Source organism: Capricornis sumatraensis, chromosome 22, assembly GCF_032405125.1.
Source record: "Capricornis sumatraensis isolate serow.1 chromosome 22, serow.2, whole genome shotgun sequence".
In the NCBI taxonomy this organism is placed as follows: Eukaryota; Metazoa; Chordata; class Mammalia; order Artiodactyla; family Bovidae; genus Capricornis; species Capricornis sumatraensis.
Window position 1 is genome coordinate 21807754 of NC_091090.1, and position 13663 is coordinate 21821416.

At 51.1% G+C, this 13663-nt stretch overlaps 1 protein-coding gene across 3 annotated transcripts; it reads right to left on the bottom strand.

The window, feature by feature from the left end:
- Positions 1–54: 54 nt before the first annotated feature.
- DLK2 (delta like non-canonical Notch ligand 2) lies at positions 55–4038 on the bottom strand. 3 transcript variants are annotated; one of them, XM_068961071.1, is made up of 5 exons: positions 3963–4038; positions 3622–3685; positions 2237–2349; positions 1471–1522; positions 55–790 (listed from the first exon to the last, which is right to left on the bottom strand). In XM_068961071.1, exons 1-5 carry the CDS (start codon positions 4036–4038, stop codon positions 55–57), a joined length of 1041 nt encoding a protein of 346 aa, XP_068817172.1. The 3 variants fall into 3 exon arrangements, with proteins under 3 accessions (XP_068817172.1, XP_068817171.1, XP_068817170.1); XM_068961070.1 differs by having other exon boundaries at positions 1471–1615; XM_068961069.1 differs by having other exon boundaries at positions 1471–1615; positions 2219–2349.
- Between the last annotated feature and the right edge of the window lie 9625 nt (positions 4039–13663).

The following is a 13663-nucleotide window of genomic DNA, read 5'->3' on the forward strand; positions in this document are numbered from 1 at the left end:
CCAGTCCATGTGCCCTAGGAGGTGAAGGAGGGGCCCAGAAAGCCCCCACCTCCATCACAGAGCAGTGGTCTTCCCAGGCTCAGGGGGCAGGTCAGGCAGCAGAGGGAACCCTGCTGGCAGCATGCTAACCTGACATTCCTGGTCCTGGCGTGCTGGGGCGTAGTGTGGGGCAGGGTAGCAGCAGGGTCCAGGGGAGCAGAAGCCCCGGCGCCAGGCCCTCAGGGTCAGCAACACCGTGGACAGGACCAGGGCGGCAGTGACGGCCCCAAACACCACCACGGCCACCAGGCTGGGCTCGCCCAGCCCGGCCTCTTGCCGCCGCACCACCTCCTTCACAGAGATGCGCAGCAGGCCGGCGCCCACGCTGTGAGGGATGGGCCCTGTGGCGGGTACCAGCACAGCCAAGGTGGGCCCTGGGGGGCTGTCCACTGTGGCGGCAGGACTCAGGATGGGCAATACTAGCTCACAAGTCTTGCCACCATAGCCGCTGGGGCAGAGACAGTCAAAGTCGTGGACCCGGTCCCGACAGCGGGCCCCTCTCTGGCAGGGGCGGCTGGCACAGTCGTCCAGGTTGATGGTGCAGAAACGCCCAGTGAAGCCCTCGGGGCAGAGGCAGGAGAAGCGGTTGATGCCGTCCAGGCACGTGGCGCCGTTAGCACAAGGCCGCATCAGACAGTCATCCACATTCACCTCACAGCGGGCACCCACAAAGCCCGCCAGGCAGCGGCAGGTGAAGTTGAGGGCAAAGCCTTGGTCGTCCTGGCACTGCCCACCGTTCCGGCACGGGGAGCTGGTGGGGGAGGCGGGGAGGGTGTTTTATCAACTGCCACCTGCAGGGTAGACCAGGTCGACATCCGGATCCCTGCTACCACCACCCCTCTCTAGCTCTGTCCCCTCGAGCCACTCTCTCTGAGCCTCAAATGCCTTCTTTAAAAATGGGATCAGAGCAGTACCCGGCTTCCTAGGTTGTGAGGGTTAAATGAGATGATCGAGGTCAAGCAGGTAGCAGAGGGCCTGACCCAGAGTCAAGACCAAGGCGAGTGTACTGTTCGTGTCCTCTTAGACTCTCAGACCCGAGGTGGGAATGAGGACAAGCCCAGCCCCACAGGCTGTCTCCTCATTCACCATGAGGCCTAGGCTGCCGCATGGGACAACTTCAGGGGCTGCACGCCAGCTTTCCTGGGAGGATGAGGGGGGTCCTAGGCCCACAGCCTCCCCAACCAGGGAAATCACGCAATGATGAGTTATACCTCCAGCCCCTGTCAATTTTTGTCATTGGAAAAATGGTTCAGATGGTGTAAAAAAAAAGCTGAGAAGCCCCTAGGATACTCCCGCAGACTGGGGTTTTATCCTTGAGTGTCCCCATGTGGGACTTTAGACCCTCAGCCCTAACACTGCCCCACCACCCCCCTCCACAGTCGTCTCTCCTCTGTCAGCAGATTCTCACCTAACCCCGGGGCCAGCACTCACCCTGCCTGCTCACAGGGTCCGGCCTTGCGCTCACAATCACGCCCGTGGAAGCCTGGTGGGCACACACAGTGGTACTCACCGCCCCCGTCATACACGCACTGGCCTCCGTTCCGGCAGGGGGACTGCGTGGTACAGATATGTTCATCTGCAGAGGAGACCGGGAGGGTTCTAGGACAGCCCCTCGCACGTGGCACCCAGACCTGCCCAGGCCCCACCCAGAACTCTGTGGGGCTGGCTCATACTACAGTCCCGACCTGGATGGAAAACAACACTGAATTTGGAGTCAGGAGGCGCCTAGTCCTAGCCCTGTCAGTCTGTCTCAACGTGCCTTTGGGTAAGTTGTATCTCATTTGTGTATCTCAGTTTCCTCATCTGTGATAGGAGGACAGTTTCCTGCAGGTGTCTTACCTACCACAGAGGGTTGTGTTGAGGACCAGTTCAGATAACAGTTAGGTATAAAGTCTACAACTATAAAATACTACAGGCTTCCCTTGTGGCTCAGCTGGTAAAGAATCTGCCTGCAATGTGGGAGACCTGGGTTCGATTCCTGGGTTGGGAAGATCCCCTGGAGAAGGGAAAGGCTACCCACTCCAGTATTCTGGCCTGGAGAATTCCATGGACTGTATATAAAATACTACGTATTTGAGGGTTTGAGCCAGACACAAGAGGCACTCAATAAATAAGGATGCATGTTTCTCCCAAGACACGTGGGGCCCCCAGTCCAACAGCTACCCTTTCTACTCCCTACCTTTGTCACAGAACTTGCCTGCCCAGCCGGGGTGACAGATGCACTGCCAGGGCTGGTGGCAGGCGCCGTGCTGGCAGCCAGGCATTCTCACACAGCGCTCACAGTGCAGCCCCTCCCAGCCGGGGTCACACCTGACGGGGGAAGCACAGGGTCAGGGCTCTGGGTAGGAGGAGGTGAAGACAGGGAGGAGGCAAGCTCAGAGCTTCCAGGAAACAGGAGACAAACAGGACAGCCCCTAAGGGAAAGCAGGCCTATCCCGGGTGGATAGAGAGCTGTGCCAGGCCACCAGGCACCAGCGTTGGAGTTCTGGTTCTGCACTCTGTCCAACCTTTCCAAGCCTCAGTTTTCTCATCTGTAACCTGGGGTGACACCTGGCAGGGATGTGTTGAGGAAGAAATGAAGATGAGGGGCTTCCCTGGTGGTCCAGTGGTTAAGAATCCACCTGCCCATGAAGGGGACACAGGTTCAATCCCTGGCCCAGGAAGATCCCACATGATGAGGAGCAACTAAACCCATGTGCCGCAAACTAAGCCCGTGCACCCTAGAGTCTGTGCTCCCCAGCAAGAGAAGACCCCTCAATGAGAAGCCTGAGGACTGCGATGAAGAGTAGCCCCTACTTGAGGCAACTAGAGAAAGTCCATGTGCAGCCTGAAGAGCCTGCACAGCCAACAACAAAGATAATTTTTAAAAAGAAAAGACATTAAGATGATGTCTGTTAAGTGCCCCTAGCACCATTTCTGGTATATCTGAGGTGCTTAGAAACATTTTTGAAAGAAGAGTGACCTTGAAAGGTCATCAGGACTATCTTCCTACTCTGATTCCAGGGCAAGGCCTGCTTTAGAGAGCCCCCAACACCCCCAGCCCCTCCAGCAGCTCGCCTGTCAGCTCATGTTTTCACATCCAGACACACTCCTCCTGCTGCAGAATTTACCCGACCCCTACCCCGGTGTGTCAGTTACTTAAATTCATCAAAGAAAGACCCCTTGCATAAGTGCATCTCCCCAACAACCCTGGCAAAGCCTCTTTTCCAGGCTAAGCCGTCTGTCTTATCTTTATCTCCTCCCCCTTGCTTCATGGCTCCCACTCTCCACACTCCCTCAAGCTTCAGATCTTTCTCCTGGTATCTTGAAGAGGAAGGTTTTAGAGTTCCTGGACCAGAGTTGGGAGAGTAAAGTGGGAAGCCGTAGTTAGAACACGCAAAGGAGAGGCAAGGCAAAGTGGAAGGGGGAAGGGCTGGGCATGGTGCTGGGCTGCCCATCTGCCCTGTGTGCCACGGCTTTGAGGGGATGGGGAGGGCCCTAGACGTTCTGGATCAAGCCTGGGGCTTGACTCGGTTGTGGGTATGGAGGCCTGGGAAATGCGGAGCAAAGGGTTTGGGAGCACCGAGCTCTACGGAGAGGTACCTGCAAGAGCCGTCAGGCGCGCAGCAGCCGTGAGCCAGGTCACAGAGGGAGCTGCAGTCATTGCCTGCAAGAGATTGATGTGGGAGGGGTGAGCCCGGAGGTCAGGGTTCGGCTGCCTGAGATGCCGGGCCAGGGAAAGGACGCAGGGTCCCGGTAACTGGAGGGGCCCAGCTCTGGGGCAAGGTAGAACAGACTAATTGCATTCCAAAGGGAAGTACTGGGTGTCGCCAAGCCCGCGGTCGGTGCGGCTTGCAGTGCCATCTCTGGCCGGCAGAGGTCAACGTGCGAGCGAGGGACGGCCGGACAGGGCCGCGACCACAGCCCCCCGGGGGAGCGCTCACCTCTGGCAGGCTTTACGGGTGCCCCCAGGATGCACAACAGGCAAACAAGATGTAGGCAGGGGCAGCCGCTGGGCATGGTCAGCGCCGGCCCCGGGACGGACAGACGGATGGATCGCCGTACGTGCAGACACCTGTGGGATGACATGGGCTGAGAGGCGGCCGGACGTGGAGATAGCGGCGAGGATTCCGGTTCGGTTCCGAGTGACAGGAGTCGAGGGGGAGAGGGGCGTCCAGAGAAAAAAAAGGCGGGGGGAGTGGTGCAGCGAGAGGGCGGGGGCGAGGAAGGTGTGAGCAGGCGAGGGGATTGGAGACAGAAACGCGGAGCCGGCTACGTGGAAAGGAGGTGAAGGATGGACAGCGCGAGACAGGTCAGGGCCGGGGCTGGGAACGCAATCGGGACGGAGGGGTACTGGGATACCGCCGAGAGGCGACACGGGGACCCGGCGGCGCGCAGTCTCTGCCCCCGCCTCTGACTCCCCACGTCCCCCTCCTGTCTCCGCCGCGCTGGGCTCGGCCGCGGCGCGGGGCTTCGGCTACCCAGCGCGCCCCCAGCCCGGCTCTGTCCCGCGGTCCTCACCTCTGGCTGGGAGGCGGCGCGCCGCGGGGCGCAGAGCGAGGCGGGATCCGACGGACTCCGCCGAAGGGCCAGACCACGGAGCGGGGCCGCCCCTAGCGGGTCGCGGGGCCGGGCACCCAGGCGGCTGCCATGCGAGCCGAGCGCTGGGGAATCTGGGCCTCGAGGCGACCCCGAGCGGCGGCGGCGGCTCCTCGCACGCGCTCAGGCCGCCTGCCAGGGGCGGCGTGTGCCGGCGGAGCCCGCCTCCCCCCTCCGCTCCCAGGCTGCCGCCGCCGGCCCGCCCCCCAGCCGCCCGCGCCCGGCGCTCCCACCCCCAGCGGTCACTCCTTCCTCCCGGCCTCGCGCTCCCCTGGGCCCCCGCCCGCCGCAGTCACCCGACCTCTCCGAACCTCGCCTTCTCCGCTGCAAGGAGGAGATTACGGGAGGCTAAGTGGGAGCCGCCTGTAAAGGGTCGGCCAAGTGTGCGCAGCCGTTATTCTCCATCTCGCATCTCCGCCTTCGCGACCGGAGCAGCTCACCCCGCGCCCCACCTCTGCTCTCCCCAGTCCGCCGCCCATCACGCCTCTCAGATAAATCTCGCGCACGCTCAGGGCACACTTGACGCTCCCGGCCCTCCTCCTGTCACCAGCCCACGCCTCCTCCATTTGTAAATCCTACATCACCTGCTTAATCTGTCCGCTACTCTCCTCTTCCCCGCCGTCCGCTTCTTTCTCCCCTCGCGGCCATCAACAGCCTTCCAGGGTCGATCCCTGCCTAGGTATTAGCGTGGCCCACTCACCCACCCCTCCATCCCTCCTCCCGCCACCTGTCTTTCCTATCTCTGCGTTCCGCTACCACTACTGGGAAGGTTCCGTGCACTGGGAACGCCCCCGGCTCTGTAAATGTGCACCCCAAGTTCCCTCCTCTGTACCCCGGATCACCACCGTTCTTGACCTCAGGCTAATCGTCTACTGTCCAAACCCAGAGCTAGACTGAGTGTTGTGAGGAAGCTCTGTGCCTCCAGGCTAATGGCTCAGAGACCTCTGTCCCGGGAAAGGACAGGAAACCGATTCTTGTTTGCCCAAGGCAAGAGGGCAGAAATCAGGACCACCTGCCCCATCTCTAGTCCTTCAAATCAAGATTTGGTTTCACCATCCTTAGATTCGTGGTAAGAAGTAGTCCCTAGCCTGTGCAGAGCCGCTTTCTACAGACAACCCCCACAGGTCGGAGCCCCTGAACTAGTTTTTCTTGCATTCTTCATTAAACGTAGCCACACCCACCGCATCTGCCTAGCCATCTTCCCCAAAACACTGATCACCTCTTTCCTCCAGAGCTTTCTAAATTTGAGTTGAACAATGCCATAGCTCTGACCATATGTTTTACCTTTTTTTTTATACTGAAAAATTGCAAACAACCTATACTGTCCAAAATGATTGTAAACAAATTATGGTATACCAACACACTATGTGACTACTGAAAGTCACCTTTGGGAAGTCTAAAGATTTTTTTTAAAGCTAAGAATATATTAGGTGGAGGGAAAAAAAACAAGAAACAGAATGTGTCTCAATGTTGGCAGTGATTTTTTTCCCCAGATGATGGAATTACAGGTAATTTTTTCTTATTGATGCTTTTCAACATTTCTCATTTTCCCAGAATAACCATGTTTAACTTTTTCTTATTGTAAAAGAAATTCAATAACATTAAAGAACTTTTAGAATAAAGTAAAAATTGGGGGAATTTCCTGGTGGTCCTGTGGTTAGGACTCGGCACTTTCACTGTCCTGTCCCAAGTTCAATCCCTGGTTGAGGAACTAAGATCCCACAAGCTTCTCTGTGCAGCCAAGAAATAAATGAATAAAATAAAAATTTAAAAATCACCCATGATCCTATTTGCTTGATAAAACCACTGTTGTTGTTGACGCCTTTTCCTATACAGCTGTTTTTATCCAGAACCTGTAATGTTATATCCTGGTGGTTTTTTTTTTTTTTTTCACTGCATCACATATCAATAGTTTTCAAAAGCTACACGATGGATACAATGTATAAAAATACAACTAATGAGAACGTACTTTACACCACAGGAAACTCTACTCAGTGCTCTCTGGTGACTAAATGGAAAGGAAATCCAAAAAAGAGGGAATATTATGTGTAGCTGATTCACTTTGATGTACAGTAGAAACAAACGCAACATTTTAAGGCAACTAAACACCAATGAAAATTTTTAAAATAAATTAATTAAAAGCATAATTTTTATGGCTGCATGATAGCCTGTTAAATAGATATACCCTAATTTATTTAACCTGGGATTCCCACCCTAATTTATTTAACCTGGCGCAGTGGTAACAAATCTGCCTGCCAATGCAGGAGACACAAGAGACACAGGTTCAATCCCTGGGTCAGGAAGATCCCCTGGAGTAGGAAATGGCAACCTGCTCCAGTATTCTTGCCTGGAAAATTCCATGGACAGAGGAGCTTGATGGGCTACAGTCCATGAGGTCGCAAAGAGTCAGACTCAACTGAGTGACTGAGCACACACAATTTATCTAACCCAGCCTTCATTACTAGATACTTAGGTTGTATTTGCTTTTCATCATTATAAATTCATTCCACAAATATTTACTGAGCACCTCTCTGCTACTAGAGAATCCCATGGACAGAGGAGCCTGGTGGGCTACAGTCCATAAGGTGGCAAAGAGTCAGACACAACTGAAGCGACTTAGCACACAGCACTCATGCAGCACGTATGTGCTACTACTCCATGCCAGACATCATCCGAGACACTGAGCTACAACTCCAAGATAAATAGTAGTGCTATAGATTTTCACATAGCTTTTTCCCTCATCTTTTAGATTCCTTCCTTAAGACGGAGTCTGAATTGATGAGTGACTGCATCAAAGAATTTGTGAAAAATAAATAGTTGCTTTCCATGAATGAAATTCACTGGCAATCACTGATGAAACAATAAAGATACTTGAAGCTTTGGAAGTTGATGGCATCAGATTGTATCACTTACTTCATGTTTTGAAGATTTTAGCACCTGGCATGTCACTCTCTTCACCCTTCCTTCTGCCAAATTCTTGGTGATTTTTTTAAAAGACTTTTTAAAATGTGGATCATATTTAAAGTCTTTATTGAATTTGTTACAATACTGCTTCTGTTTTAGGTTTTGGTTTTTTGGCCTTGAGGCATATGGGATCTTAGCTTCCCAACCAGGGATCAAGCCTGTACCCCCTGCATTGGAAGACGAAGTCTTAACCACTGGACCACTAGGGCAGTCCCTCTTGGTGATTCTTGATTCAGTACCACATAGGCAAATTTTCCAGTAAGCGTGATAGTTTGTTTGCAACGATGGCCACTACACTTCCTCCTGTCCCACATGACCTTTAGCAATGATTTTGCTGCTTCTCCCAGCAAAAGATGGAAACCTATTTCTCAGGCTCTTGAATCTGGACTGGTCTTAGGACTTGTTTTGACTAATAGAATATGGTGGAAGTGACATTATGTGAGTCCCCAGTCTGGGTCCCAAAAACCGTTGCAGCTTCTGTTTGCTCCCTCAGAAAACTTCCAATATCATGTAAAGAAGTTTGGTCTGGCACGCTGGAAGACAAGAAGCCCCATGAAGGAGACCTGAGATGCCCTGGTCAATATCCACAATATAGGAGGGTCCTGTTAACTGCCTCAGTCAAGCTTCCAAATGACTCTAGCTCATGAATGAGCCCTGGCAAGACTAGCAAGAACTGCTCAGCAGAGTCCAGCCATATTACCGGATAAACAGTGGATGAGCAGTTAAATGGTGGGTGTTTTAAGCCACTCTGTTTTGGGATGTTGTTACTATAGCAATGCTGCTGTTCAGTCGCTCAGTCATGTCCAACTCTTTGTGACCCCATAGACTGCAGCACGCCAGGCTTCCCTGTCCTTCACCATCTCCCAGAGCTTGCTCAAACTCATGTCCACTGAGTCTGTGATGCCATCCAACCACCTTGTCTTCGTCATCCCCTTCTCCTCCTGCCTTCAATCTTTCCCAGCATCAGGGTCTTTTCTAATGAGTCGACTCTTCACAACAGGTGGCCAAACTGATAAAAACCAGCTGCCCATTCCCTTGATTTCTTCCTCTCCACCAATGAGAAGGATGTTCCCACCCGAATCTTGTTACTACCGGTTGTTTCACACAGTCCATAATTTTAAGTATTACACTTTCCTATAACCAGATCCTCTCTTTTCAGCCCATAGTACCTGGACTCAAACAGGTACTTTTGATACTTAGGTTGTGTTTACTTTTTTTGCCATTATAAATGCATTCAACAGGGACTTCCCTGGTGGTCCAGTGGTTAAGAATCCACCTGCCAGTGCAGGGAACATGGGTTCAGTCCCTGGTCCAGGAAGACTCCGCAACTAAGCGCATGAGCCACAGCTACTGAAGCCTTTGTGCTCTAGAGCCTGTGCTCTGCCATGAGAAGTTCGAGCACCGAAATGAGTAGCCCCTACTCGCTGCAGCTAGAGAAAGCCCACTCACAGCAACAAAGACCCAGTGCAGCCCCAAATACATAAATTAATATTTTAAAAATACATGCATTCAACAAATATTGCATTTGGATCTACAGGGATCACTCATAAGGGCTACATTACAACCTTAGTGGGCCCTAGACACTGCCTGCATGGGCCTCTTCCTCCATGAAAGAATATTAAACATTATATTTTATGATTGCCTTGGTATCAAGATAAATTTAATCCAGGTTGGATTCATTATTATATTTTCACTTTTATTATATTCACTTTTTTCTTCTGATTTTACAGAAGAAAAATTAAAATATTTTGTGGGCCCCTAAAAGTATTGCAGGCCTTTGGCACTGTGCCTCCTGTGGATAAGCTGGCCCTGTCTCTCAACCATTGATCTCACCTTCTTTTCAGCAGCCCCTACCCCCATCACATCCACCCTTCCCTCCTTACCCAGCTTTGATTCCACGATCTATCATGATAATCAGCGCCTTGTCTATACCAACTCCCAACTCCCTGGCCCCTCTCTCCCATCATATTCATCTGGTAAAACCCCACCATGGTATGTTCTACAGCCAACACCCAAGCAGCTGAATGCGGCTGAAAATAACACATATCTAGGCTGTCTGGTGTCACTTAATTTCATATCCTCAAGCACTCTTTGTGTTGAACACTCGTGCTTCTGCTTTTCCCCAGTGTTGTGCACTCTCAGCCTCCTCGATGGTTATTTTTGCTTTCTCCTTTCTCCTCCCAACTGCCAACCCCTTGGTTCCTCCTCCCCCTGCTGGTAGTCTCGCTTCCAACTTCACGAAGAAAATAGAAGCAGCCTGAAGAGAATTCCCACATGCTTCCTCCGCCTACCTGCATCTGTCTCCACATACTCGCATCTGTTACCATTGATGCGATGCCAGTTCTCTTACACAGGTGACCCCCTCCCCCGACCTGGGCACTAGTTCCCCATCCCTTCTTACCTGTGTCCCTCAGGGGCCACAGCAGTTCTCCTCATCCCCTCTGCATCATCAGTCTGCTCTCTGTGGGCTCATTTTCATCATCCTGTCTCCCATCTTAAAATAAATGTTGTCGTTCAGTGACCAAGTCAAGTCCTACTCTTTTCGACGCCATGGACTGCAGTACTCCGGGTTTCCCCGTCCCTCACCATCTTCCGAAGTTTGGCCAAGTTCACGTCCATTGAATCAGTGATGCCATCCAGCCATCTCATCCTCTGTTGCCCTCTTCTCCTTCTGTTTTCTATCTCTCCCAGCATCAGGGTTTTTTTTTGTTTTTGTTTTTTTTGCATCAGGGTCTTTCTCAAAGAGTCAGCAACCTCCCTCCAATTCCATATTCTCTTCCAGCTATGTTTTTTGGCTCCTCTTTACTGAAAATTCTTCAAAAACATTTGTCAACACCTGTCTTCACCTCATTTCCCCCCATGATCTCTTGGACCCACACTTGCCCCACCACTCCACCAGAATTCCCCTTGTCAAGGTCACTGATTTTATCGCCATTGCCAAGGGTTGCTTCTCAGTCCTCATCTTGGTGGCTCTGTGAGCTGCCTTGGACATGGTGGCTCCCCAGGTCTCTAGGATCTATCTCGCAAGCTTTCCTACCTACCACAACGGCTGCCCCTCCTCAGTCCCCTTTGCTTCATCTTTCTAATTTCTTCCACAGCCCCAGGGCTCCATCCTCAGACCTCTTCTCTTTTCCAGCTGCACCCACTCCTTTCCAGCCTAATGACTTTAAATACTAGCTGTAAGCTAATCATTCCCAAGTTTATATTTCCAACTTAAGATGTATCCTTAAAATCCAGGCTCATGTATCCAACTGCCTACTCGATTGACATCTCCAGCTGGGATTCTCCAATAGGTGACTCAGAGTTAGCATGCCCAAAGACGGAGTCCTGATTTCAGTCCCAGATGGCTTCCTATGTCAGTCTCACCTCTATCAGTGAATGGCCAAGTGTTTTAGGCTAAAATCCTTGGCATCATACTTAACTCTCCTCTTTCTCTCACATCCCGTGTCCTGCAAATCCTGTTGACTCTGCCTTCAACTGAGAATTTGTTCGCTTTCCACAATCTGACCTCTAACACTTGGGTCAAGCACCACTATTTACTGCCTGGATGACCGCAACAGCTTCCTAATGGGTCTTCTATTATCGTGTAGCAGCCGTGGTGATCCTGATAAAGTGAAAGCCGGCTAAATGCCATGTGGTTTCTAAACTGAATCTTGAAATAGAAAAACAAATCATTAGTGAAAAAACTGGTGAAGTCTGGATAAAGTCTGGAGTTTAGTTTGCACAAAGTACCAGTGCTGGCTTCCTAATTTTTAAACGATAATTTTATTTATTTATTTTGGGTCTTCACTGCTGCACAGTCTTTTCTCTTGTTGCAGCCAGTGGGGGCTATTCTCTAGCTGTGGTGAGCAGGCTTCTCATTGTCGTGGCTTCTTTTGTTTCAGAGCACAAGCTGTAGAGGTTGCAGGCTTCAGCAGTTGGGGCTTGTGGGCTCAGTAGTTGTGGCTCCCGGGCTCTAGAGCACTGGGTCAATAGCTGTGGTATACAGGCTTAGTTGCCCCGCAGCCTGTGGGATCTTCCTGGACCAGGGATCAAACCCGTGTCTCCTGCACTGCCAGGGGGATTCTTTACCACTGAGCCACTGGGGAAGCCCTGACTTCATGGTTTTGACAAATGCACCACAGTAATGGGTCACGGCGTCCGGTCCTATCACTCCATGGGAACAAATGTACCACAGTAATGGATCATGGCATCCGGTCCCATCACTCCATGGGAAATAGAAAGGAAACAGTGGAAACAGTGTCAGACTTTATTTTTCGGGGCTCCAAAATCACTGCAGATGGTGACTGCAGCCATGAAATTAAAAGACGCTTACTCCTTGGAAGAAAAGTTATGACCAACCTACATAGCATATTCAAAAGCAGAGACATTACTTTGCCGACTAAGGTCTGTCTAGTCAAGGCTATGGTTTTTCCTGTGGTCATGTATGGATGTGAGAGTTGGACTGTGAAGAAGGCTGAGCGCCGAAGAATTGATGCTTTTGAACTGTGGTGTTGGAGAAGACTCTTGAAGGTCCCTTGGACTGCAAGGGGATAAAACCAGTCCGTTCTGAAGGAGATCAGCCCTGGGATTTCTTTGGAAGGAATGATGCTAAAGCTGAAACTCCAGTACTTTGGCCACCTCATGCGAAGAGCTGACTCATTGGAAAAGACTCTGATGCTGGGAGCGGTTGAGGGCAGGAGGAGAAGGGGACAACAGAGGATGAGATGGTTGGATGGCATCACGGACTCGATGGACGTGAGTCTGAGTGAACTCCGGGAGATGGTGATGGACAGGGAGGCCTGGCATGCTGCGATTCATGGGGTCACAAAGAGTCAGACATGACTGAGCGACTGAACTGAACTGAATGTATAATGTTAATACTAGGATAAACTGGGTGAATGCTATATGGGAACTCACTTTACAATGTCCTGTAAATTGCAAATTACTCAAAATAAAAAGTTTGGGTTTTTTTGGTCATGTCCTGAAGCATGTGGGATCTTAGTTCCCCAACCAGATATTGAACCCACATCCCCTGCATTGGAAGTGTGGAGTCTTAACCTCTGGACTGCCAGGGAAGTCCTTAAAAAGTTTATTTAAAAGGTAGAGGTCAGATTGTCACATCTCTGCTCAAACCCTTCCAGTGGATCTCGTCTGACCTTGTCCCCTACCTTCCCCATCCTTGCTCTGCTCCAGCTAAATTGGCCTCTGTGTTGGTACTTGAACACATCAAGCATGTTCTCTGCCTCAGGACCTTTGCACTAGCTGTTCCTTCTGCCTGGAATGCTCTTACTCAGATATTTTCATAGTTCACTCCTTCATTTCATTCAGTCCTCTGTTCAAATTTAACTTTAGTAAAGAGGCCCTCCCCAGTTACACTATAGAATAACCCCATTTCTACCCCAGGCATATTTCCATTCCCCTACTTAATTTTTCTCCATAATTCTTATCCCCACCTGGCCTATACATCTATTAGCATATTTATACATTGGCTGGCTCCTTCCATTAGATTATAAACACTGTGAGGGCAAGGACTTTGATTTTCTTTTTTCTTTTTTGGCTGCACCTTGTGACATACGGAATCTTAGTTCCCCAACCAGGGACTGAGCTCCCATTGGACCACCAGGGAAGTCCATCACAGCCCTGCTCTTATCCTTGTGAAAACTGACTGGTATGGGCTATCTGGTGCTTATCAACTCTTGGCTTTGATTTCTGCTTCACAATACAACTTAGTGGCTACTCTTTGGAAGACTTTGGGAACAGTTAGGCTAAAAACGTGATGACTTTGGGGTTCTCCTAAGCCTGCCTGATTAGTGAGTGGCCTCTTTTAGAAGGGTGCCAGTAGACATCTAAGGTTCATTTCTGGCTTTGATCCCAGACTCTGCCAGTAACTACTGCTTTAGAACACCCCAGTCTTCCAACCTTCTGGATTCCCCACTTTCCTGAGCATTTCCTTTCTCAGTACCAGCCAGTCAACCTCTCCTCCAGGGCCCCCAACCATGTGGATTCATCTTTCTTGGCCTTCCCACCTATCACCTTGGGGGCAGGTCTCCAAGTCCCCTTCCTCTCTCCCTAACCTCCTTTCAAACCAAAAGTTTTGTAT

Coding starts and splice junctions, on each gene's coding strand:
- DLK2 (XM_068961069.1), bottom strand. CDS start 4,038: ATGCCCAGCGGCTGCCCCTGCCTACATCTTGTTTGCCTGTTGTGCATC. Junction 2,350..3,621: donor GCGCCTGACGGCTCTTGCAG/GTACCTCTCCGT, acceptor TTCCCCCGTCAG/GTGTGACCCCGGCTGGGAGG. Junction 1,616..2,218: donor AGGCAAGTTCTGTGACAAAG/GTAGGGAGTAGA, acceptor TCTCCTCTGCAG/ATGAACATATCTGTACCACG.